General features: G+C 44.2%; 1 protein-coding gene across 1 annotated transcript in view; it reads left to right on the forward strand.

The window, feature by feature from the left end:
- HOMER2 (homer scaffolding protein 2) overlaps positions 1–25,799 on the forward strand; it is a 158,951-nt gene that overhangs the window by 104,058 nt on the left and 29,094 nt on the right. Inside the window, exon 2 of the mRNA XM_012000673.1 lies at positions 17,350–17,506. Coding sequence (XP_011856063.1) covers positions 17,350–17,506 — 157 coding nt within the window. The remainder of the gene's footprint in view (positions 1–17,349; positions 17,507–25,799) is intronic.

The following is a 25,799-nucleotide window of genomic DNA, read 5'->3' on the forward strand; positions in this document are numbered from 1 at the left end:
TTCTTTTTTCTTTTTTTAGACAGAGTCTTACTCTGTTGCCCAGGCTAGAGTGCAGTAGCATGATCTCAGCTCACTGCAACCTCTACCTCCTGGGTTCAAGCGATTCTCCTGCCTCAGCCTCCTGAGTCACTGAGATTACAGTCACACGCCACCACACCTAACTAATTTGTAGTTTTAGTAGAGATGGGGTTTCACCGTGTTGGCCAGACTGGTCTCGAACTCCTGACCTCGGGTGATCTGTCGTCCCGGACTCCCAAAGTGTTGGGATTACAGGCATGAGCCACCATGCTCAGCCGAAACAAGTTAGCTTTTAATGTGATATGTAACTGTAGGATACAGTAAAATTCCTCTTCAGAGGTTTTAGCCTGTTAACTTCCTTTAAAATCCAAGCGTGGAAAAGTTATTAAGTACAATGAGTTCTGAGTTCCTCTTCAAAGAACCAATATGTCAGTATGTTCAGCTCCCTGGTTCTTTGTTCTCCATTTTAAAGTTTAACTTCCTCGTTCTTTATGCCTTCTTGCCCTTAGTTTCAGTAAACAACCCCCTCCTAGCCTGTATCACCTGCTCTGACCTTAGTCATCCTTGGTCACCTGCTCTGTCCTTAGTCATCCTTAGTCACCTGTTCTGTAACCGTCCCTCCCACCAAAACTACTCACTCCACCACTCCAACTCATACCCCTCTCCTCTTTAAAACAGCCAATAGGAATTAGCTTAGACTGTGCGGTCCAACCCTAGCCAATAGGGGAAAGACATAGCAGTAGGGACTAACTGCGTTAGGAAGAAGACCCCTTTCCCCTCCCTTGTCTGGTGTGCTCTCACCACTGTTCCATCTATGAGATGTACCCTTCTATAGAAGTAAATTGCCTTACTGAGAAAACTTGCCTGAGTGCTGTTTGCACTTCGCAGCACCGAGCATTTACTTCTAACACAGCCAAATGGTTTTTTGGAATGATCAGTCAACTTGAATGATCCTGAACTTAACTTTGAGTTCCAGTACTCTTTCCTGGCTTTCCTACTGTGTTCTTGGCCCTGTGTTCATCCAAGGATGGTTCCTTTTCTTGCCCCTGACCTGGGCGCCTCCCTGGTTTGGTTGTTCCTCTCCTCTTTTCTCTATGCAGACCCTCCCTGAGTGGTTTCATCCACTGTGATTTCTTCTCGGTTGCTGCTGTGGGCTCCCCAGTGTTGTCGTCTAACCCTGCAGTCACCCCAAAAAGAAATTCCACTCACTTTCCAACATCTCTTCCAGTTGGTTCACAGGCAAGGCACACCCAACATCACTAAAATCTCCTCTCAGTTGCCCAAGCCAGGCAATTTAGAGTCACTGAGTCTTTTTTCTCCTTCATCCTCCACGTTTGATTTTTTTTTTTTTAAAGCAAAACAGCTGATAAAAGAAAAACTTAAGACAAAATACATTTAACAGAACAATTACTGAATTGGGCAGCCCTCAGAATCAGAAGAGATTCAGAGAATTCCACCCTGCAATGTAGACACTGAGTATGTACGGACAGAAAAGAGCTGAAGAAAGCAGAAACAAGAAACAACAAAAAGCAGATGGTTGTTTCAAAGTTACTGTCCCTAGAAAGGTTAAAGTGGAGGGAGCTTCCTTATCATGTCTGATAAAACTGGCCTGTGTGGGGATTTGGCTATTCTCTGTCCTGATTTCTTGAAAGGTCAGATAAACCACTTAGTTTTGGCATGGTCACCTGGAACTTTAGCATAAGTGACTCCATTTTTGTTTAGTCTGTTGGGACTGAGTGCAGAAGCTCAGTCTGAATCAGTGGACTCCTAGAAGTTTAATACAGCTTTATTGAGATATAATTCACATAATATACAATTCACATAAGTATACATTCATTGATTTATTTTTCTACTATAATCAGAGACTTTGGAACCATCACCACAGTCTAATTTTATAGAACATTTTTATTCCCCCTGAAAGTCAGAATCCATTAGCAGTCACTCCTAATTTCCCCTACCCTGGCTTCCTATCCTTGGACAGCCACTCATCTACTTTCTCTCCATAGGTTTTTTGCCTATTCTAGACATTTCATATAAATGGAATCATAGAATGTCTGGCCTTTTGTGACTGCCTTCTTTCACTGAGCACAATGTTTTCAAGGTTCATCCCTGTTATAGCCTGTATCAGTACTTTATTTCTTTTTTTATTATCAAATAATATCTATATCCTGTATCACTACTTTATTTCTTTTTTATTGCCAAATAATACTCTATTATATGGATATACCACATTTTGTTATTCATTCATCTGTTGATGAACATTTGAGTTGTTTCTACTTTTTGGCCACTCCTATCATTGAATTCTAGTTTAATTCCATTGTGGTATGAAAACAGACATTATATAATTTCTATTCTTCTAAATTTGTTGAGGTGTGTTTTATGGCCCAGAATATGGTCTATCTTGAATGTTTCATGTCACTTTGGTTTTTTTTTGTTTTTGTTTTGTTTTGTTTTGTTTTGTTTTGTTTTTGAGACAGAGTCTCACTCTGTCGCCCAGGCTGGAGTGCAGTGGTGCGATCTCAGCTCACTGCAAGCTCTGCCTCCTGGGTTCACGCCATCCTTCTGCCTCAGCTTCCCGAGTAGCCGGGACTACAGGAGCCTGCCACCATGCCTGGCTAATTTTTTTTCATACTTTTAGTAGAGACGGGGTTTCACTGTGTTAGCCAGGATGGTCTCGATCTCCTGACCTCATGATCCGCCCGTCTCCGCCTCACAAAGTGCTAGGATTACAGGCGTGAGCCACCGTGCCCGGCCTCATGTCACTTTGAAAAAGAACATGCAATCTACTCTTATTGGATGAATAGTCTGTAGGTGCCAATTATACCCTATTAGTTGATGTCGTGATGTTGAGTTCAACTCTGTACTGAAGGATTTTCTGCCTCTTCGAATTCCTCCCTCCCCCTCCCCCCACTCCTCCCTCCCTCCCTTCCTTTCTTTCTTTCTTCCTTCCTTCCTTTCTTCCTTCCTTCTTTTTGAGATAGGGTCTTGCTCTGTCACCCAGGCTGGAGTGCTATGGCACAGTCTTGGCTCACTGCAACCTCTGCCTCCTGGGTTCAAGCGATTCTCATGCCTCACCCTCCTGAGTACTTGGGACTGCAGGCACCTGCCTGGTGGTGTCCAGCTAGTTTTTTGTATTTTTAGTAGAGACAGAGTTTCACCATGTTGGCCAGCCTGGTCTCAAACTCCCGACTCTCCAGTTATACACCCGCCTCGGCCTCCCAAAGTGCTGGGATTACAGGCGTGAGCCACTGCACCCAGCCTCGGCTCTGTCCATTTCTAACTGAAGGCTGTTGATATTTCCAACTATAATCGTGGATTCACTAATTTTTTTTCTTGTAGTTCTGTTAGTTTTGGCATGTATTTTGACACTTTGCTGTTAGGCACATACACATTAAGGTTATGTCTTCTTTTAGTATTGGCCCCTTTATTATTAGGTAATGACTGTCTTTATCTCTTATAACTTTCCTTGCTCTTAAGTCTGCTCTGTCTGAAAGTGATAGAGCTACTCCTGCTGTCTTTTGACTAGTGTTATATGGTGTATGTTTTTCTATCCTTTACTTTTAATCTATATATGTCTTTATATTTAAAGTGGGTTTCTTGTGGCCGGGCACAGTGGCTCACACCTGTAATCCCAGCACTTTGGGAGGCCAAGGTGGGCGGATCATTTGAGGTCAGGAGTTTGAGACCAACATGGAGAAACCCCATCTCTACTAAAAATACAAAAATTAGCTGGGCATGGTGGCCTGTGCCTGTAATCCCAGCTACTCGGGAGGCCGAGGCAGGAGAATCACTTGAACCCCGGAGGCAGAGGTTGTGGTGAGCCAAGATTGCACCATTGCACTCCAGCCTGGGCAACAAGAGCAAAACTCTGTCTCAAAAAGAAAAACAAAAAGTGGGTTTCTTGTAGTCAGGCCTTATTTTTTAACCCACTCTAACAATCTCTATCTTGTGTGTGTTTAGTATATTGACATTTAAGGTGATTTGATATCATTGAATTAATATCTGTCTTATTTGTTACAGTTTTCTATTTATTGCCCATGTTCTTTGTTCCAATTTTTTCTTCTACACTTTTTCTGCCTTTTGTAATTGAGCATTTCATATGATTCTATTTTTTTCTCCTTTCTTAGCATATCAATTATACTTCTTTTTTTTCACTTTTTTACTGGCTGCCATAGAGTTTGCAGTATACATTTACAATGAATCCAAGCTCACTTTCAGATAACACTATATTGCTTCATGGGTAGAACAAGTAATTTGTTATAATAACAAAATAATCCTAACTCCTCCATCCCATCGCTTATGTCATCCTGTTACTCACTTCATTTACATATATGCATATATTGTTATTATTTTGATCATACTGTTATCTGTTAGATCAATTAAGAATAACAAAAAAGTTTTTATGCTACCTTCACTTATTCATTCTCTGATGTTCTTTCTTTATGTAGATTGAAGTTTCTGTCCTATCTCATTTTCCTTCTTTCTGAAACACTTAACATTTCTTGTAAAGCAGGTCTGTTGGCAACAAATTCCATCCATTTTTGTATGTCTGAGAGTCCTTATTTCTCCTTCATTTTTAAACAATAATTTCTCAGAGTACAAAATTCTAGGTTGGTGAGTGCTTTTTTCTCTTAACACTATGTATTTTACTCCATTCTTCTCACTTGCATGGTTTCTAAGAAGTTAGATGTCATTCTTATCTTTGTTCCTTTGTAGGTAAGGTGTTTCTTTCCTCTGGCTTTTTTCAAGATTTTAAATTTATTTTTGATTTTCTGAAGTTTGAATGTGATATGCCTAGGGTATAGTTTTTGGCATTTATCCTGCGTGGTGTCCTCTGAGCTTCCTGGGTCTGTGGTTTGGTGTCTGACATTAATTTGGGGGAAATTCTTAGTCATTATTGCTTCAAATGTTGCTTCTGATTTTTCTTTCCCTCTTCTCCTTCTAGTATTTTTATTATGCCTATGTTATACCTTTTCCAGTTTTCCCACATTTCTTGGCTATTCTGTTTTTTGGTGTTTTTTGTTTTGTTTTCAGTCTTTTCTCATTGCTTTTCAGTTTTGAAAGTTTCAGAACTTCTAATCCCTGAGCCTTCCAGAAGCAGTTTAATAAGGGCTGCCTTGAAGACTGAGATTCTTTCCTTAGCCCTGTACTATCTACTAATGAATGCATCAAAGGCACTCTTTATTCTGTTACAGTGTTGTTAATCTGTAGTATTTCTGTTTGATTCTTTCTTAGAATTTCCATCTCCTTACATTATTCATCTGTTCTGGCATGCTGTCTACTTTTTCCATCAAAGCCCTTAGCATATTAATCATCATTTAAAAAATTCCTGGGCCAATAATTCCAACATGCCTGCCATATTACGACTCCAGTTCTCATACTTGTTCAGTCTCTTCAAACTATTTATTTATTTTTAACTTTTGGTGTGCTTTGTAATTTTTTGGTGAAAGGTAGACATGCTGTCCTGTGTGAAGTGAACTGCATAAATAAGCCCTTAGTAATGTGGTGGTAGGATCCGGGGGAGGGGAAGCATTCCACAGCCCTATGACTATGTCTCAGTCTGTAGGTGAGCCTGTGCCCCTGGACTGTGAACTTCACCAATGCTTCTCATTTTTTTTCTCTCCGCTTAGGTAGGACAGGATGGTTGAAGCGGGCTGGAGTTGGGTATTTCCCTTCCTCCAGCTTAGTTGGGCACTGATAGTAAGTACCCCAGCTGATTGGGCCCTGGTAAATTAGTTTCTCCTGAGGGCAGGGCTTGTTAGGAAGAACAGGTGCTCTGGTGTATTTTAAAATGGCTGCATTCCCCTCCCCCTGCCTGAAGCATGAGGGGATTTTTCTCTGATGCTCGGTGTGAAAACCTGGTAAAACTCCTGGAAGTAAAACTCAAGACAGTGGGCAGGCCCCTCCCCCCACCCCTATGATTGGGTCCCTCTGGAGTTTTTAACTCTTGAGACCTACCCACACTGAGCCTTCAGCAATTCCACAATTATAGTTCAGGCTTTCCTGCCCTGGCACTTGTTTCCACAGAGGTCTCTGCTAATGGCTTTCTGCTCTGGTAAGTTGTGATTCTCTGTACCTGCTTGTCTCTCCAATTTTGGGGGCAGTGGTTTGCCCTGTGACCCCACTTCTGTGACAGAGCAGAGAAGAGGTGTTGATTTTTCCGTGTGTTTTTTTGTTTTGAGCCAGTCTCACTCTGTTGCCCAGGCTGGAGTGCAGTGGTGTGATCTTGGCTCACTGCAGCCTCCACCTCCCAGGCCCAAGCAATCCTCCCACCTCAGCCTCCCGAGTAGCTGAGATTACAGGTGCGGGCCACCACGCCTGGCTACTTTTTCTATTTTTAGTAGAAACGGGGTTTCACCATGTTGGTCAGCCTGATCTCGAACTCCTGGCCTCAACTGATCTGCCCGCCTTGGCCTCCCAAAGTGCTGGGATTACAAGGCGTGAGCCACTGCGCCCAGCCTTGTTCAGCTTTTTACTTGGGGGTGTGTGTGTGTGTGTGTGTGTGTGTGTGTGTGTGTGTGTGTGTTTAGACGGAGTTTCGCTCTTGTTGCCCAGGCTGGAGTGCAATGGTGCAATCTCGGGGCACAATCTCAGCTCAGTGCAACCTCTCTACCTCCCGAGTTCAAGCGATTCTCCTGCCTCAGCCTCCTGAGTAGCTGGGATTACAAGTATGCACCACCAGGCCCGGCTAATTTTTTTGTATTTTTAGTAGAGATGGGGTTTCTCCATGTTTGTCAGACTGGTCTCAAACTTCCGACGTCAGGTGATCCGCCTGCCTTGGCCTCCCGAAGTGTTGGGATTACAGGCGTGAGCCACGGTGCCCGGCCTTTTACTTGTTAAAATGAAGTGGCGACTTCCAAGCTCTTCACGTGCGGAACTGGAAACTGGAAATTGTCCCGACGCCATTTTGAAATCTCAGGAACCCACTCCCTTCCATTCGTCCCTACCACTCTAGGCCAGGCCTCCATCTCCCGGTGCCTGGGTGATTGCGAAGTGCCTCAGTAATAGCTTCCGGTCTCTTCCCCCTTCAGCCCGTCTTCAATAGAAGTGCCACAGGGATCCCTCTAAATTGTAGTGCTGATTGTGCCACTCCTTTGCTCAGCATTTTCTAAATTTATTTTACTATGGAATAATGTACCCATTTTGAAACACTAGTGGAAGATCAACCGATCATAAAATACAACAGACTCTTAGGTGAAGTGGACAGCAAGATATGGTCTCGCAGATGAATTAATTGCTGTGAGATTATTCACATTTGTAGGTGAATGCTTTGTAACAGAATAAAACAAAATTATTTTCAGCTTAAGAACAAAGTATATAAGTAGACATCTAATTTCATTTTTATTGTAGATGAATATAAAAGCCCTCAGTATTTAAAATTGAAAACATTATTTTACCAGTCCTTTAAAAAAAACCGTATCTAATCAATATTAAGAATAATGTTTCCAAGTCATACCCTCATATCAGGTATGGCATGATGTCTTCCATAATTTGTTTCATTACAGTGTAATATGAAAATCTTTGCACACAAATGTGTTATAGCAAAAGGAAGAACACAAACTGTTCCTTCGGCAAGATTTTGTGCTCTCTTGAATTAAAAACTGTCTCAGAAATCATTAATCCTTGTGACTTGGGCAGCACACCACCTGGTTTTTTAGAAATCACTAGGATATTGGCTGGGCACAGTGGCTCATGTCTGTAATCCTAGAACTTTGGGAGGCCGAGGCGGGCGGATCACAAGGTCAGGAGTTCGAAATCAGCCTGGCCAATATGGTGAAACCCTGTCTCTACTAAAAATACAAAAATTAGCCAAGTGTAGTGGCAGGTGCCTGTAGTCACAGCTACTCAGGAAGCTGAGGCAGGAGAATCTCTTGAACCCGGGAGGCAGAGGTTGCAGTGAGCCGAGATTGCACCACTGCACTCCAGCCTAGGTGGCAGAGAGAGACTCGGTCTCAAAAAAACAAACAAAAAAGGAATCACTTGGATGTTTTCCAGATCTTGGCTTGTGGGGTTCATACGTGAATCATAAACTCTGCTTTTTGTTTAAAACTTCCTTTGTTCATGATAGATTAAAGTGGGATGAATTTTTATAGTATAAAGGTTAACCATACCATCTACAGAAACAAATATACGTTGAAATCCTGAGATGATTCCTTCTGTAGACAACATACTGTGGATAGAAAGTAACCATCCATGCAGTGACTGGTTTGTCAGTGCAAGAATACACCTTTGTTGTGGCTCACAGGAAGATACCTGTGTATTATGCAGCCCCCAAGCTATTTCCTGGCAGTCTTGGCTTGAGAACACTTCTTGAAGGTGATAGCACATAATTATGAGAATGACTATCCAAATGCTTTTTAATGTTTTTCCTACGTATATGTTTTTTGGAATGTATTTGGAAGAGAAAATAGCTCCACAGAGCACATTAGGGAGATGCTGGTCCCAAGATAAAAACTTATTTCCTTAGCCTGAGGCTCAGGCTCCATGGTTATCTGGCTTTGGCCCTCCCTGAGACCTCGTCTCCTGCCACCTGCTTCCTGTGCCACACAGTGGCCCTTGCTGATCTCTGAGTGCACTTCTGGTGCCTAAATAGCTGTTTCCTCCCTCATCTGCTATACCTAGCAGATTTGCTGGGCTCTGGGCTGAGGTGGAGGGAGATGTATATGTATGGAGGTGGGAGAGGGGTTTCTGTGCAGGGGTGCTGTTTGAATATAAGATGGCATTGCTATGTTGCTAGTGAGTTTTGTTTTATTTTCTCTTCTGTCCCTGTCCTAGACTTCCCCTTCACTTCACTCATCCCCACCGCCATAATGTTTACCTATCCTGCATCCTCAGAGAAGCTTTACCTCCCCCTCCACACCCCCATGCCCATATTTGCTTTCCATCTCAGCTTTGCTTCTCCACAACTCTACCTGTCTCCCTCCTGGCTGTCCAGGTCCTCACCCACTGTCCTGGGCCCATCCAGCCCTTTTGGAGAATTGGGACCCTTTTCCAAAGCACATGGGAATGGATCTGATGGCTCCTCTGGGGCAGCCTTTAGCTGTGAACCAGCCCCAGAACTTTGTCAAACCCACATCTCAGGAGGACCAGTAGGAGAATATGTGTTCAAAGCTCCTTAAAAACTGTCAGACACTCTAGGAAATAAGGTAGTGTCATTAATAAAGCCTGTCGGTATTCATCAGGGGCACTTGCCTCATCCATTCCCTGGTGTAAATGTGACCCAAAAAGGGAATCCCTAGTCAGAGGACTAGGAGGATTTGTGACAAGTATTTCTTCTATCAGATCACTAATTTGTAAGGTTTGTTAATTGGTCAGTTTGGGGACAGGAAGAAAATAACTTTAATAGAATGGGGCAGCTGTGACCTCCTTGAAGGGGCTCAGACCAGGCAAGGAGGCAGACATCTGGCTAAGGTCCAGCAGATGCAGACTCTTCCTAGGTAGCTGTGCATTGTTGTAACAGGATTTCTGTGTCTCCACTAATGATCAATACTGCCTGTGTCATGCACTGAATTCTTTGGGCTTCTATTTCTGGACTCTATGCTCTTCCATTATTTATCTATTTACTAAGACCTTCTGCCTTGTTTGCTATAACTTTATAATAATGTATTTCAATATCTGAGATGGCTAAAACTCTTCATTGCTTTTCATTTTCAGAATATTTTGGCTGTCCTCACATAGTTTTCCATAAGAATAACCCTGTCTAGTTCTAAAAATAATACTACTATTTTTATTATGTTAGATTTATATATTTAGGGATAATTGACAGCTTTGTTTTGGCTTTCCCATTTAAGAATATGTCTTATTAAAGTTTTCTTCTGTGTGCCTCAGAAGTTTTTGTTCTTATTGTATTTATTTATTTGACTTCTTAAAAATATTGGTCTTGCTATGTTGCCCAGGCTGGAATGCATTGGAAATTCACAGGCCCAATCATAGTGTGTACTAGAGCCTGGTCTCAAGCCATACTGCTGCCTCAGCCTCCTGTGTGGCTGGGACTATAGGGGCACACCATTGTACCTGGCTTACTTTTATTTTCTAAACATAGATCTTGCATGCTTCGTAAATAGATTCCAAGAAGTTGTATCCTTTTGGTTGCTACTGTAAATGGGATTTTAGGAAATCTATTATTATATATTTTTTATTTTGTGACGGAGTCTCACCTATTGTGTTACCCAGGCTTGAAGTGCAGTTGCATAATCTTGGCTTCCTGCAACCACTGCCTCCCTGGTTCAAGCGATTCTCCTGCCTCAGCCTCCCAAGTAGCTGGGATTACAGGTGCCCACCACCACACCGAGCTAATTTTTATATTTTTAGTAGAGACGTGTTTTGCCGTGTTGGCCAGGATGGTCTCGAACTCCTGACCCCAAGTAATCCGCCCACCTTGGCCTCTCAAAGTGCTGGGATTACAGGCATGAACCACCTTGCCCAGCCAGACAATCTATTATATTTTTTATCTGGTTGTTTGTGTATTTAGGAAGGCTACTGATTTTTTTTTAGTAGTAATTTTATACCTAGCCACTTTACTTAATTTTAATTACTATACTCTTTCAGTTGATTTTCTTGGGTGTTCTCTATGTGCAATTCTATTATCTGCAAATAACAATAACGTTGCTATGTGGATTTTGTATAAAAGTAGAACTCCAATATGCTTATAAGTTAGATTCTTTGCATGGGAGGATGTGCAAGAAAAAAATTTCTGTCCACATTTCCTTTTTCCTTCAGTTCTCTGTCCTGGGTTCTGAGGATTTGGCCCTGCTGGCTGTTGTAGCCTGTTGACCACATAGAGTGTGGGTCAGTGGTCAGATGAGCCCATGCTTCCAATCCCTTGTGATGGGTGAGCAGTCAATGGCCTGTGTCTTCAGAGCACAAATCAGACTTCACAAGATACTATGACAGTACATGAAGGGATAGTCAAGGGAGGATGTGTTGGGTCCAGTGATGGGCATATGCATTGGCTGGGATGTGTGAAAGTACAGATGATTCAGAAGTTCTAGAAGGAAAGCAGCAGAAGCCCTTCTGGTGAGAGGGCAGGGCCAGGTTTGTCAGGGGCCAGCCTATAATTCATGCAAAGCACTGGGAGCTGGTCCTGTTGGGGACAGAGCCAGGGAAGCCTTTACATCTGGGCAGGCAGAGCATGACCCATCTGGACTAGAGGAAGACCTGTCGGTTGGTGTAGTAGATGGTGTTTGGAGGGGTTTAAGACTCAAGACAAAAACTAATTAGGGCACCTTATGAGACTTTGTAATACTGTAAAATAATGTCTGAAGGGTTAGTTTTAATTCAAATCAAATAGAAGTAGGAAAAATAAGAATTTTTGGATTTTGTAGGTTTATGTCAGAAAAAAATGTGGAGCTAAGCATTGCAAGTGAAGAATTATGATAAGTTAAAACATCATTTCTCTCTCCCTCTTTTTTCTTTGCAAAAAGTAGTCATGCCAATTCTTTGCAGAGTTATTTCACCCAGAGCCAGAAATTGTTCAAAGCAGGAGTGGTCTCTTTGCTGAGTGGTTTCATATTCCAAACATACATATGTTGCACAGAGTGTCTAATTATTCTTGGGAACAATTACTGTCAGGTTCCAGAATGTGTTCAGTGAACAGCAATTGGTGTTTATTCAGCTCCAAAGAAACTATGCAAGGAACGGTAAGTTATATTGTCTGTCTAAAGTGTTTTGCCATCCGGAAACATCTGCTTTCTATTTAAAGCACTGAAGAAGGAATGGGAGTATATTTGAAATTTACTCTCTGAACATTGAACATCAAAGGAAGGAGAATAAATTTGGATATGAAGGTAATTTCTGTCCTCTGATACATTCTCTTCAGCTTTTCCCTGCTGGGAAGGAAATGCGGGTTGGAAAGTTCTGATTCTCTTAAATCTTTCTATTTATATTGATTTGCACACAGGAGGAAATGACTTCTATGTCCTACTTCTAGCTCTTTTGCTTTCTCAGGTGAAGTAGAATACTCTTTCAAAGTCAGGGTCTGCTTTTCTGAATTTTGTGGTGAGGTTTGTATTTGGATTTTGCCCATAAAGGTGTTAAGATTTGTTCAGTTTGCCTGAAGTGATCCTGTGACCCTTGATTTTCTGTGTGGATAGCACTGCCCACTTACAGCCCTGTTGGGAGGATTAAATGAGAATATGTTCGATTTGCTTGGTGTATAGTAAACTTTCTGTGAAGGACAATGTCTCTTCTATTGCTACGTAATAAACTGTCATATACATAGCATCTTAAAACAAAATACATTTCTGTGTGTCTGGAGTCCAGTATAGCTTAGTTGGGCCCTTTGCTTCAGGGGCTCTTGCAAGGCTGTAATCAAGGTGTTGACCAGGGCTAGAGTCTCATCTGAAGGCTCACTTGTGGAAAGATCTGCTTCCAAGCTCATGTGGTCGTTGGCTGAATTTCCATTCCTCCAAGGGAGTTGGACTAAGGGCATCAGTTCCTGTCTGGCAGTTGGCTGGAGTCTTTCCTCAATTCCTTGTAAGGTGGATCTCCCTAATATGGCAGCTTGCTTCATCAAAACCAACAAGGTAATTTATTGAGAGAGCCTGGTAGGAGATAGATGTCATAATCCTATGTGACTTAATTACACAAATGACGTCCCATCACCTTTGCAAGTTGCAGGTCTAGCCCACACTCAAGAGGAAGGGATTCCATAAGGGCGTGAACACTAGGAGTGGAGGTCACCGGGAGCCACATCCGAAGCTGCCTACTACAGACAGCTATTATTGTAGGAAGAAAGAGTAACATAATGGTTAAGAGGGAGGGTTTCCATGTCACTTAGAAATGACGTCAAATTGCCAGGTGCGGTGGCTCACGCCTGTAATCCCAACACTTTGGGAGGCCGAGGCAGGTGGATCACGAGGTCAAGAGTTCAAGACCAGCCTGGCCAAGATGGTGAAACCCCGTCTCTACTAAAAATACAAAAATTAGCCAGGCGTGGTGGCGGGTGCCTGTAATCCCAGCTACTTGGGAGGCTGAGGCAGAGAATTGCTTGAACCCAGGAGGTGGAGGTTGCAGTGAACCAAGATCATGCCACTGCACTCCAGCCTGGGCGACAGAGCAAGACTCCATCTGAAAAAAACAAAACAAAAACACAAAAAACAAAACAAACAACAACAACAAAAAACATCAAATCTCAGACCTGTCATGTACTGTGTTACCCAAGTCAGCAAGTCAGGTTACCTGGCCTCTCTGAGTTCCTGTTTCCCCACCTGTTCAGCCCCTTCCCTGTAGGATTGTTGCAGTTTCAAAGTGGAGAGCAGGCCTAGCAGAATGGTAAGCAGTCATTGGTAAGGTCAGTTACGAGCTTTTCTTCTCCTTGCCTTCCTTTTTTGCCTTTTCTTAAAATATCGTCAGACATTTTGGATTGTAGAAGAATAGCATAGAACTCCCCAGTACCCCCAGACTTGGTTATTCATGTGAAATCCCAGAGCCGCAGGTAGTTTCCTGCCAGACTGGCTGTGCAATCCTCCCCTGTTTGCCCAGGGGCTCAAGGATGAGGAATGCAGGTCTTTGGCCTCAGGAGGACCATAGCTTCCTGCCATGGTGACTACCTCAGAATGGAGCTGCCAGGATGCCCTGCAGTACCCCTCCCAGGTCTCTGTGCCTCCCCCTACTCTGGAGCAGCCACTTGCCCTGCAGAGGGCCTGTCCATGGTGACCAAGAGTGTAGCCAGGTGAGCCATTGTGTTCTGCCAGCATCCTTGCATTTCTACTTGGGCGTTCTGATGGCAGCCCACCATGACTTCAGTCCATCCACAGAGCTGAACAGGCAGATTTGGAGATGGAGCCCCTCTTGTCTGCTCACTTTGACCCGGATCATGCCTAGCAGACAGCTGGCTGGTTTGCCTGTGCCTGGTCAGGAAGCTGTGCCATCTTCTCGGCTCCCTGTGCCTTCTCCTCCGTTTTTCCACTTTGCTTTCCTCACTTCCTCCCTCGTGTAGGCCTCAGGGACAGAGAGTGCTTGTGGAAGGCCACTGTTGGGCCACAACAGGCCACACTCATCTCCACCCTCCTTCCTGACCAGAACAGCTCTGCCTGTTCCCTTACCCCCATCCTTTGCATCTAGAGACCCTGTTCTTGGTCCCCCTGTTGCCCCACCTCCAGCCCCCTCCACAGCTGTGGGAGAACTTTCTGGAGTCTTCCTCTGTCATTCAGGCACCAGTGTCATTCTGGAGTAGAGATGCTGGCTCTAGGGGCCACTTCTTTATTTTTTCTTTTTTAGATCATCTGATTATATCTAATGTGAATGTCTCCCTAGCTTCCTTGAAAATAAAAATCACCTAGAGTTCTTAGAAGTGGAGCCCCCTGGGTCCTTCCTTGGAGAGCCAGGTTCAAGAGGGCTAGGATGGGGCCTGGGAACAAGTATTTTTAGTAAGTGTACCAGCTAATTCCTGTCGTGGAGATTTAGGAAACACGTGTCTAAGCATGCCAAAACCTCTTTTCTGGTGTAGGGAATAGGAGGGAAGATCTGAAAATCTGGGTCCCTTCCCAGGAAGGCTCTTCTCTAACCCATGGGCCCCCAGCCCAGCCCATTTAGTGCTCTGACAATGAGGCAGATATTGTAGCATAATTTGATTCTTCAAAAAATGTTCTGTAGTTACTGCCCTTTAAATCGCTCCTTCCTTTCACATATGCAAGAGAATACTGTGTGAGGAAGTGTTTTCCTTTATGGTGCTGTACTTAGATGACTAGCAAAATATGGTGCTGGGCTGAGAGTGGCACAGCTGGGTGATCCAGGTGGCAGACTGGATCATATCATGTGGACGGAATATGAGGGCTTGCATTGATATGCACACACTCCCCATCGGCTGGCCTCTCTTGACAACAGATCCAGGAAATTACAGTGAGAATCTTCCTTTTGTTTCTAACAGCTGTCACCCAGCTGCTGGAAGGGTGTTGGTTTAGCATTAAGTGTGTGGGTGAACTTGGTCTCTGTTGAGGGAATAAAAATGCCCTAGTAATCCACAGCCCCAGAGGCACTTGTCCTGCTCCAGGGGACCTGGAAGGGAAGTTTCGGGAAGCAAGGAATGCTGCTAGCCTCTGTTCTGGAATGCTGGCCTCTGTGAACAGCTCCACTGAAGCAGCATTAATAGCATGCCCGTGGAGAAACAGGCGTAAAGAAGATGGCTGCTTTTCTTCAAAACCACAGTTGATGGTTGAGGCTGCTGGTGTTACTCAGTAGCCCTTATATGAAGCTCAAGTGGCAAATTGGTTCTCTAGGAAAAGTTTCTCAAGAGCATTCTTAAAATTTTAATAATGAGTATTCTACAGTCAGGATGGATTCAAAGACTGCTTCGCCTAAAATTATTTCATCTAGAGACCAGAACACTTAAAATTCTCTTTTCCCTTTGTTTTATTTTTTGTTTGTTTTATCTTCTTGTCTATGTCTCTTTTATGTTATCTCTTTTGACATTGTAAAGATTTTAAAAATTGTGTAAGTTACCTTTTAATTTAATTTTGTGTCTGTAATAAGTACTTATTAAATCTGTAGCATTTTATAAACAATGGGATTTTTTTTTTTTTTTTTTTTTGAGACGGAGTCTCGCTCTGTCGCCCAGGCTGGAGTGCAGTGGCACAATCTTGGCTCACTGCAAGCTGTGCCTCCCAGGTTCACGCCATTCTTCTGCCTCAGCCTCCCGAGTAGCTGGGACTACAGGCGCCCGCCACCACGCACGGCTAATTTTTTGTATTTTTAGTAGTGATGGGGTTTCACCGTGTTAGCCAGGATGGTCTCGATTTCCTGGCCTCATGATCCGCAACAATGGGACTATTTTTACATGTTGATAGCTTTTTTTCTATTCGTATCTTATTTTGAACACTTAAAGGATTTTTGAGAGTTTGTGTAAAGATACTTTCTTCAGATTAAACATATTGTGTGATAAGTCTGTCATTTTGCATTACTTTGTGAAGTAGATAGCTTAAAATATGAAATGCAGTAAAATCCATTACAATTTTTATTCATCTGCCTTATTTCTAAATACTTATTATCAAAATCTAATTCCCTACTCAACAGAAAGAAACATAGGTAATATGCAAATCTGGTGAATCACATAAAGTGCTTTAGGCATGTGGAGTGAAAAAGCAACAATATAGAGGCAAGAATAGCAGAAGGGATGGATTTGATGAATTCTACATAAAACTCAAAAGGTTTATGAGTTGGAAACATAAAATTCAAAGGTTTGGTCAGGTTGGTGAATGGTTCCAGAATTAGACTGAAGAGATACAGAGACACAAAATAATTCTATCATATTACCAGGTGCAGTGGCTCATGCCCTCTCAGCACTTTGAGAGGCCAAGGTGGGAGGATCACTTGAGATCAGGAGTTTAAGACTAGTCTGGGCAACACAGAGAGACCCTGTCTCTACCCGCCACCTCCCTGCAAAATTAGCCAAGTGTGGTGTCACGTGCCTATAGTCCTAGCTACTTGGGAGACCGAGGCAGGAGAATTGCTTGAGCCTCGGAGATCCAGGCTGCAGTGATCTATGATTGCATCACTACGCTCCAGCCTGGGCAGCAGTGAGTCACTGTCTCCTTAAAAAAAAAAAAAGAGACCCAGGCACAGTGGCTCACACCTATAACCCAGCACTTTGGGAGGCAGAGGCAGGCAGATCATCAGGTCAGGAGTTCAAGACCAGCCCAGCCAACATAGTGAAACCCCGTCTCTACTATAAATACAAAAATTAGCTGAGCACAGTGACGCATGCCTGTAATCCCAGCTACTCAGGAGGCTGAAGCAGGAGAATTGCTTGAACCCAGGAGGCAGAGATTGCAGTGAGCCGAGATCACATCACTGCACGCCAACCTGGGCAACAGAGCGAGACTCCATATCAAAAAAAAAAAAAAAGATAAAATTATATCATTCATAAGTTACTGCAAATTTGAGAAGTACTTAATAGAAATATAACATTAAGCTGCAAATGGATTGGAAAATCCTAAAATTGTTGCAGAATCCCCCAAAATTTGTTGCAAAATTCTAAAAAATGAATTGGTTCCAAAATCCTAAAAATGACAACAGGATGTCAGAAAAAGTATAGGACACTTGACAGGGACTCAAAAACACTGAACAAGGAGTTGCCTTTTAAGCAAATTGTTCATTACACCAATTGCCCTGCAATCTCAGGGGATAACAGCTAAGTGGAATGTGGTTTGCAAAAACTACTCACTGGTGTCTCTTTTTTTCTTCTCTCTTTGCTTTTATTTTAATTGTCTTCATGCATATGTATGTTTCCCTATAAGCTATTTAAAATCTTTTGGGGCAGTAGGTGGCCTAGAAATCATAAATTATACATTAAGTCATGTTCTCTCAACTCACACGCCCACTCTCCTGTTGCAGAGAACAGCCCATCTTCACCACCCGAGCGCATGTCTTCCAGATTGACCCCAACACCAAGAAGAACTGGATGCCTGCGAGCAAGCAGGCGGTCACCGTTTCCTACTTCTATGATGTCACAAGGAACAGCTATCGGATCATCAGTGTGGACGGAGCCAAGGTACCACCCCCTCAACTGATTTTAACACTCTCAGTGGCTTATTTTTCATCCAAGATTCACCCAGAATCCTGCCATCTTAACACAGAAGTTATTGTTATAATGTCTGTATAACATATTCTGTTCTTTTTTCATTTAAACTTATGGTAAATGGGAAAGAAAAAGATTTCTCTGTTACCACTGTCTTCATAACTAACATTTTAATGCCTGTATAATAATTTCACCGGCAGCCTATAATGCTCTTAATTTTCCCCCTGTGGTTGGATATTTAAGTGGCTTCCAATGTTTTGCTATTATGGATAATGAGCATCTTCATGTACCAAATATCCTCAATTGTTCATCACATACCATTGCTTTCTTTTGAATAGTCCTTAGGATAGATTCCTAGAAGTAATATTATAGGGCAAGATATTAACGCTTTATGGCTCTTGATGCATATTGTCAAGTTGTTTTCCAGAAGGGTTTGTTCTTCCAGCCTGTATGAGAGTGTCTGTTATTGCACCCTTGCGAGCATTGGGTATTCTATCTAGTCAGGTTTTGGTGTTATTAGGCATAGGAGTTGAACTTTATTAGGTGGTTTTGGAGTATTTCTTGAAATACATATATATTTTTGTTATTCTCTCTCCCATGATATTTTTGCCACATTATCATAGGAACAGAATTAAGAAGGGATACCAGCAGAAGTATCACCAAGTCTTTTTTTAAAAAATATAGACCTGCTGGTTTATGGTCTTTCTGTCTTCATCCTGCTGTACAGTTTTTACATGGATTATCTGCTGCCACCTGGAATTCAGTGTATCTAAAGCTGAATTCCCCTATTTGTCCTCTAAACCACCTCTCCATTTTTATTCCCCAATCATTCGGGCTAATAAAGCGAAACACAGAGTCCTTCCTCTTTAAGTTTGTCAAGTGAATCTGCCTTTGAAGTGTCACCCACTCGTGCCTGCTGTTTTAAAGACCATAATTCTTGTCCTATCACAGTCTCACCTGGACCCTTGCAGTAGCTGCCTCATCTCCCACCTGCGGTCTAGTCTGACTTCTGCCTCTAGATCAGCCTTCCTATGCAACAGGAAGCAGGGGAGTTGGGGGCTGAGCAATAGAACGGGCCCTGGATGGAGGCTTTTCTGTGCACTCCACAAGCAGAAGGCATGGGGAAGCTCTCCCAGGGAAGACATGAGAGCTTGCTGGTGCCTCCTGATCTCTTCAGGAGATCAGGGCACTTCAGCCCATGTTCTTTAAGTGACTGCTTTGTGCCCTTTCTCTGCACCTTGGCAACTGCAGATAAAGGTGGCTTGACCCTGGGATCCTCTTGCTCTCCCTTTCAGTTGCCACGGCCCTTCCTCCTCCTCAGGAATGGACCCCGGAAGTCCTCATTTTACAGCTGAGGTCTAAGGAGAGGTAATGACCTGACCTGGCCCAGGTTCACGCCTCTGGGGAGGCTTGGTAGACTGGAGCCTGTGCCCAGTTATTTGCACACCAGTTCCTGGTTTGTCGGGTTGGAGCAGGCTTCTCCTGGTTGGTAGAAGAGAGTTTCCTGACACATATCAGGCAGGTAGTGTGTTATCTCCCTCCACTTCAGAGATGAAGGCACTGGTCTTTCTGCCTAAGCAAGCAGAATGATAGTAGGATGATAGCAAATCCCAGGATCTGGTGAACAGTAAGGAAGTGTGCTAGTGCCTGGCACATAGTAGGTAGGCACCTCGTGTTTGATGGGGGAACATCTGAAAGGTGCCTTTATTTTTTTTCCTTCTGAGAGACATAGTGATGCCACAGTTGTAATTACCACTTCTCTGTGCTTCTGCGCTGCAATCGCCTGGACTCTTTCCAGGGTGTTCTGGCAGCGGTGGTGAATCAAGCTGACCTGCTTTCTTTTATCTACAGATTCTGTCAGTTCATCTGCCATCCTTCGATGGGCTTGTACCTTTGTCAGTTGAGTTATCCAAGGATATATTGGGCTTAAATATAGATAAAACGACTTTCTTAGAACAAGTGCTTTAGTCCTATTAGCTGAGCTTTTAGTAATTTGTCAAAGTGTCGGCCACTGTGTCGTTAAGGCTCTGCAGTTCCTGAAGACTGTGACAATGTGGTGGAGTCCGAGCCAAATATGACAGTTATGAGAAATCAGATGGGTGTGGGAGGGTGGGCTAAGCCCCTGGCTGCGGCACAGCACTAGTCTAGGCTCAGTGTGGGAGAGCCATCAAGCTATAGACTCACTTACAGGCTGGGAATCCAAAACCTAGGCCATGGGATGCCGCTGGAACTCAGAGCTAGTTGGAGGATCTTGGACTACCCATTCTGTGGTGCCCAGCCACCTGTTTTTGTGTGTGTGTGTGTGTGTGTATGTTTTGTTTTGTTTGTTTGTTTTTGTTTATTTGTTTGTTTTTGAGACAAGGTGTCACTCTGTCACCTGGGCTGGAGTGCAGTGGCACAATCTCAGCTCACTGCAGCCTCCACCCCCTGGGATCAAGCGATTCTCCCACCTCAGCCACCCAAGTAGGTGAGATTACAGGTGCCCACCACCATGCCTGGATAATTTATATATTTTTAGTAGAGATGGGTTTTGCCGTGTTGGCCAGGCTGGTCTGAAACTCCTGGCCTCAAGTGATCCATCCCTGGGCCTCCCGAAGTGCTGGGATTACAGGTGTGAGCCACCATGCCCTGCCGCCACCTGGTGTTCCTGCCTTAGTGCTGTGGCACCAGAGATCCATGACAGAGCCTCGTTCTGCAAAAGGAAGCATCCCATGAGGGAACAGAAGGCCCCAGGAAGTGGGGAGTAGGGATGGACCTCAGCTGTTTAATTACTATCTTTGGCACTCGGGGATTGGGGATGGGAGCACATATCGCATCTGGAGAACCTGACCACACTACACTGGAAAGTGGTCCCAATGTAAACTCAGCCCTGCTGGGCCCTCTCTCGACCTGGCAGGCAGCAACCTGTAAACCCAGCATCCCAGGTCTAGATCAGACCCTGTGCCTTCAGCTGCTCCACAAGTCGGGTGGGCATGGAGAGAAAACCCTAGAGTGGTAGCAACTGTTGCTACTGTCTGGTCCCCTGTGGCTTGCCCCTTCCCCACCCATTACTAAGGTCCTCATCTCCCTGAGCCCAGTCTCGATCCTGCCCAAATACTCCAGATGGATCGCCTGCTGTCTGCAGATTGGAATCAGGTGCAGTGTATCCAGCTGACTGCTGGGCATCTGTGCTGATGCCAGTGTCTTCTTATGGGCTCTTGTCTGTTGCCCTTGCCCACCCTTACCCCCATCTCTGTTCACTCAGCTTGGTTCCCCTTCTGTTCTTATTCCTGAGCATCTGTTCTGGTTCCATGTTCACTGGCTACCCAAGCCTGGAGCCCTGCTCCCTGCCCAGCCGCACGTCCCAGGCCTCATGCATGCTATGGAGCCTCAGGCAGACCACATAGGCATGGATGCTCCTGGGCTGGGGGAGTTTGGACACTTCCTGTTGTCCTCCTCATTGTGTTCTACCACACTGGGTCAGCCCACTTGGTTTTAGGCCTTTGATCCCAAATGTTGGTCTGAACCGTGATGACAGGTGGTCAGATGCGTTTAACTTTTGGGGCTGTGTCTTAGCTCATGGGCTGCACTGAAGGGGCGGCCTGCCCCTCCACACCTGTGGGCATTTCTCGTTAGGTGGAATGAGAGACTTGAAAAAAGAAATGAGACACAGAGACAAAAGTATAGAGAAAGAAAAAGTGGGCCCAGGGGACCGGTGCTCAGCATACAGAGGACCCACGCCGGCACCGGTCTCTGAGTTCCCTTAGTATTTATTGATAATTATCTTTACCATCTTAGAAAAAGGGAAGTAGCAGGATAATAGGATTATCGTAGGGAGAAGGTCAGCAGTAAGACATATGAATAAAGATCTCTGTGACATAAGTTTAAGGAAAAGTGCTGTGCCTTGATATGCATATGCAAACATCTCCATAAACCTTTTTAGTGCATAAAGAACAGCATTGCGCTAGCAAGTCCCACCTTTCGCCCTAAGGCGGTTTTCTCCTTTCTCAGTAAACAGAACATACAATCAGGTTTTACACCAAGATGTTCCATTGCCCAGGGACGGGCAGGAGACAGATGCTTTTCTCTATCTCAACTGCCAAAAGGCCTTCTTTCCTCTTATACTAGTCCTCCTCAGCACAGACCCTTCACGCGTGTCAGGCTGGGGGATGATTAGGTCTTTCCCTTCCCACGAGGCCATATTTCAGACTATCACATGGGGAGAAACCTTGGACAATACCTAGCTTTCCTAGGCAGAGGTTCCTGCGACCTTTGGCAGTGTACGTGTCCCTGGGTACTTGAGATTAAGAGAATGGTGATGATTTTTAACCAGCAAGCTGCCTTCAGGCACTTGTTTAACAAAGCACATCCTGCACAGCCCAAAATCATTTAAACCTTGAGTCACCACAGCACATGTCTCTTGCAAGGACAAGGTTGGGGGTAGGGTCACCGATTAACAGCATCTCAAATACAGAGCAAAATGGAGTCTCTTATGTCTACTTCTTTCTATATAGACACAGTAACAGTCTGATCTTTCTTTCTTTTCCCTACACTGCACCTCTGTGACCTTGGGCAGGTCTAGTGCCTGAGTCCTGCCTCTCTCTGTTGGCTGGGCCACATCAACTTTATTACTTTGAGCCTCTGAGTGGTACTTCTGGGCCATCTGTCCCTCTCAAAGCAGGAGGCTGTTGTGGGCTGGAAGGGGAAGCCTCCTCCACTCCTCCCCAGTGAAGGAGTGTATGTGTTTCTGTAAGAAGTGGCTGGTGTAGAATGGACTCAGAGGTCATTCTGAGCAAAGGCCACATAAGATTCAGCTTCTGTGTAAACTGTGGGCAGCCAGAGAGCACAGGCTCCTTGAGAAGGAAAGCTGTGGCCAGCAGCTTTAGCAGCTGTCATTCCATGCCAGGCATAGCCAGCTCGTCTGCCCTGTCCAAGCATGTGTCACGCTCCACCTGGGGAGGGATGTATGGACAGCCTCTCCTCCCTCTGGAAGCAGCTGGTGCTACTCATCATAGGAAGATCTGTATTCAGATCTGTTCTTAATTCTTAAAACAGAAAGACATTTCCTTCTTCCCTGGGACAATATTTCATGTGTCAGTTCCAGCTGTTGTCTAAAGACGTGAGTGGGTGGGAGAACTTCAGTGTGTTGCCTCAGCATTGCCCAAGCTCTAGGGGATGATGTGGATCCACGTCAGTGTTGGGGCTGCCAGGAGACTGTGAGCTCTTTGAGGATGGCAACCATGCCTGGCTCATTGTTGGAGTCCCAGCACCAAGCCAGGGTGGGCAACGCCATGGAAGTGGGTGGGGGAATGAGTGGATGATTAGGTCAAGTCTGGCCACCTTCTCTCCAGGCCTATGGCAGGTATACTGTGTCCACAGAAGGACAGCAGACAGGGGCAGGGTCACCGCCAAGGGGGGACCCAAGAATCCAAACCTTGGGTTGTCCCTGTTTATAGACACTGGACAGATGGGAGCCACATGAGGGCATCTCCCCACTCCTGGCTTCTCAGAGCACTGCTATGAACCATGTGGCACATGCCAATAGGCATGTGATTTATGGTGAGTTTTTAGGCAGAACAGCCAGCTCCATTATAAAGAAACTCCATTTTCAGAGCATTGGTTAATTGAGCCATCACAGCACTTGATTTCATTGTGTTGTTGGCACTCTTTCCAGACTGAGTTAATCACTGCCATCCTTATGAGAAACTGCCTGCCTGTGGACAAGACTTGCCTGAAGCAGGTGCTTCTCCTGGGAGCTCTGGATGACTCTGCTGCCCTTGGTTCTCAGTTATTTATAGGATCACAGAAACCTGTATTGGAAGAGACCTTAGAGGTCATCCCTTCTACAAATATTTAGCTACACCTGCTGTGTTGTGAGTGCTGCCTAATGGTGATGGTTCAGAGGATATCAGCTTCTAAAACTCTGACTTGTTTGGTATTTTCTTTTAGGAATGTAAAATTACTTTCAGGAGCACATTCAGGCTCTGCTCGTCCACCCATCATTAGAATTCACTCCTTTGAATAAATATAGAGCACCTTCTGTTAAGGGAGCAAGCATTAGGAAGGTTCCGAGCACACAGTAGGTTTTCAGCTTTTCTTTTCTTCGCTGTCTGTGATTTGTTTTTTTGTTTGTTTGTTTGTTTTTGAGACGGAGTCTCACTCTGTCGCCCAGGCTGGAGTGCAGTGGCGTGATCTTGGCTCACTGCAATCTCCGCCTCCTGGATTCACGCCATTCTCCTGCCTCAGCCTCCCGAGTAGCTGGAACTACAGGCGCCCGCCACCACAGCCGGCTAATTTTTTTTGTATTTTTAGTAGAGACAGGGAAGCACCTGTTAATAACTACTCTTGGAGCAGATGACATGTCTCAGCCCCAGCCTCTTATGGAAAACTCCCAGGTTCATCCAACTTCATCTCCCTGGATTTGGGAAAGACTTTTCATAAAGGGAATCCGATGGGCCTGTCTCCCCCTGCCTGTTTCATGAGCAACTTCCACTGAAATCTAGAGCAGGTGAGACTAGAGACAGGAGGAGCTTAGCATTTTGCTACTTCCAAGTAGCCCTTGATTACGTGTGTTTTGTGCATTTTGTGACAACTTGGTCCCACTGATCTGCAGGACTGGGTCTTTTACTAGGGTGGCTTCTTTTTCTGTGAAAGTTTCAGAGATGACTCACACAAGAGGAAGGTGTACACAGAGATGGGAGCCCATATGAAGCTTATGCCTGGGGTGCGCAGCCCCTTCTCCCTTCTGCGCTTTGATTCCTTCCCCCAGATCTATTCTCCCCTCTCTCCAGGGGGGAACAGTTCTCATTCTGCTGAGTCATTCTGCTACATTGTACACTCAACTGTGCCCTCATCCTTCACACACTCACCCTTGGCTCCCAGGGCTTCATTCTTCCTTGGTTCCTGGCCACCTGTGGCAGGTGTACTGCCAGCTCCTTCACCTGCTGTTCCTTAAGTCAACCTTCTGCCCTGGGCCTCTTCTTCTCTTCCACCAGATGACACTCTCCACCTGATCACCCCTTCACTTCTCATCCCTCAGTTTACTCAAGTCTCGCATCTCCTCTGACGCCAGAACCCACAGGTCCAGCCACCCTAACACAGTTTTCCAAGTGTCTCCATGGGCGGGAAGGGTACTCCCTGCTGTTTTCATAAGCCTCTGCCCGCTCTGAAGATTATCCTCCCTGACAACTTTGTTATGGGTTTGTAGACTTTATTTTTAACCGTTTGTATTAATAGGCACCATTCAATGTCTAATAATAAAGCAAACCCATATGTACCCACCACCCAGTGGAAGTACATCTTTCATTAATACTTCAGAAGTCCTTCACTGGGCCTTTCCCTAGTTAGATGCTCTCCCATCCACTCCTCAAGAGATCACCGCTCTCTATTAAGAGTGTATTAAGCATTCCCTTGCTTTTCTGTATAGTTTTGCCACATGTGTATATATTGCTAAACCAGAAGTTGGCAAACTTTTTCTTTAAGGGCCAGAGAGTAATTTTTAAAAAAAAGTTTTGTATTCAGGTTGTACAGTCTCTGCTGCAGATATTTGACTCTTTTGTAGCCAGAAAACAGCCATAGACCAATATGTAAATGAATGGGCATGGCTGTCTTCCAATAAAACTTTAATTACAAAAATAGGCCATAGGCTAGATTTGGCCTGAGGGTTATAGTTTGCTGACCCCTGCCCTAAATAATCTGTTACTCAGTTTTACCTGTTTTTGACCTTTATATGAATAGAATCATACTAGAGACTCATAATGTGTGTGTTCTTTTGTAACTTTTTTTTTTTTTTTTTTTTTTTTACTTAATGTTAAATTTTTGTGATTCATCCATGCTGATCAATTTGGTTAGCCTTGGTTAATTTTCCTGCTGGATTAGTATTTCTTTATATGGAAATACTACAGTGTGTTTATCCATTCTGTTGGTAGTGGATATTGTTTTTGCAAGTTCTACTGTAGATAAAATGCTGTCAAGCAGCATTGCATGCTACAGAGAAATCTTTTGTGAAAGGAAAAATCAACCAATGCAGCAAATATTATTATCTTATTTTAAGAAATTGACACAATGACTCCACCCTTCAGCAACCACCACTCTGATAAGTCAGCAACCATCAGGATCGACACAAGTCCCTCCATCAGCAAAAAGATTATAACTTGCTGAAGGTTCAGATGATCCTTAGCATTTTTTAGCAACAAAATATTTTAAAATTAAGGTATGCACATGGTTTTGTTTTTAAAGACATAATGCTATTGCAAACTATGATTTTTTATTTTCTTTCTTTCTCTTT

Source organism: Mandrillus leucophaeus, unplaced genomic scaffold (assembly GCF_000951045.1).
Source record: "Mandrillus leucophaeus isolate KB7577 unplaced genomic scaffold, Mleu.le_1.0 Scaffold639, whole genome shotgun sequence".
Lineage (NCBI taxonomy): Eukaryota > Metazoa > Chordata > Mammalia > Primates > Cercopithecidae > Mandrillus > Mandrillus leucophaeus.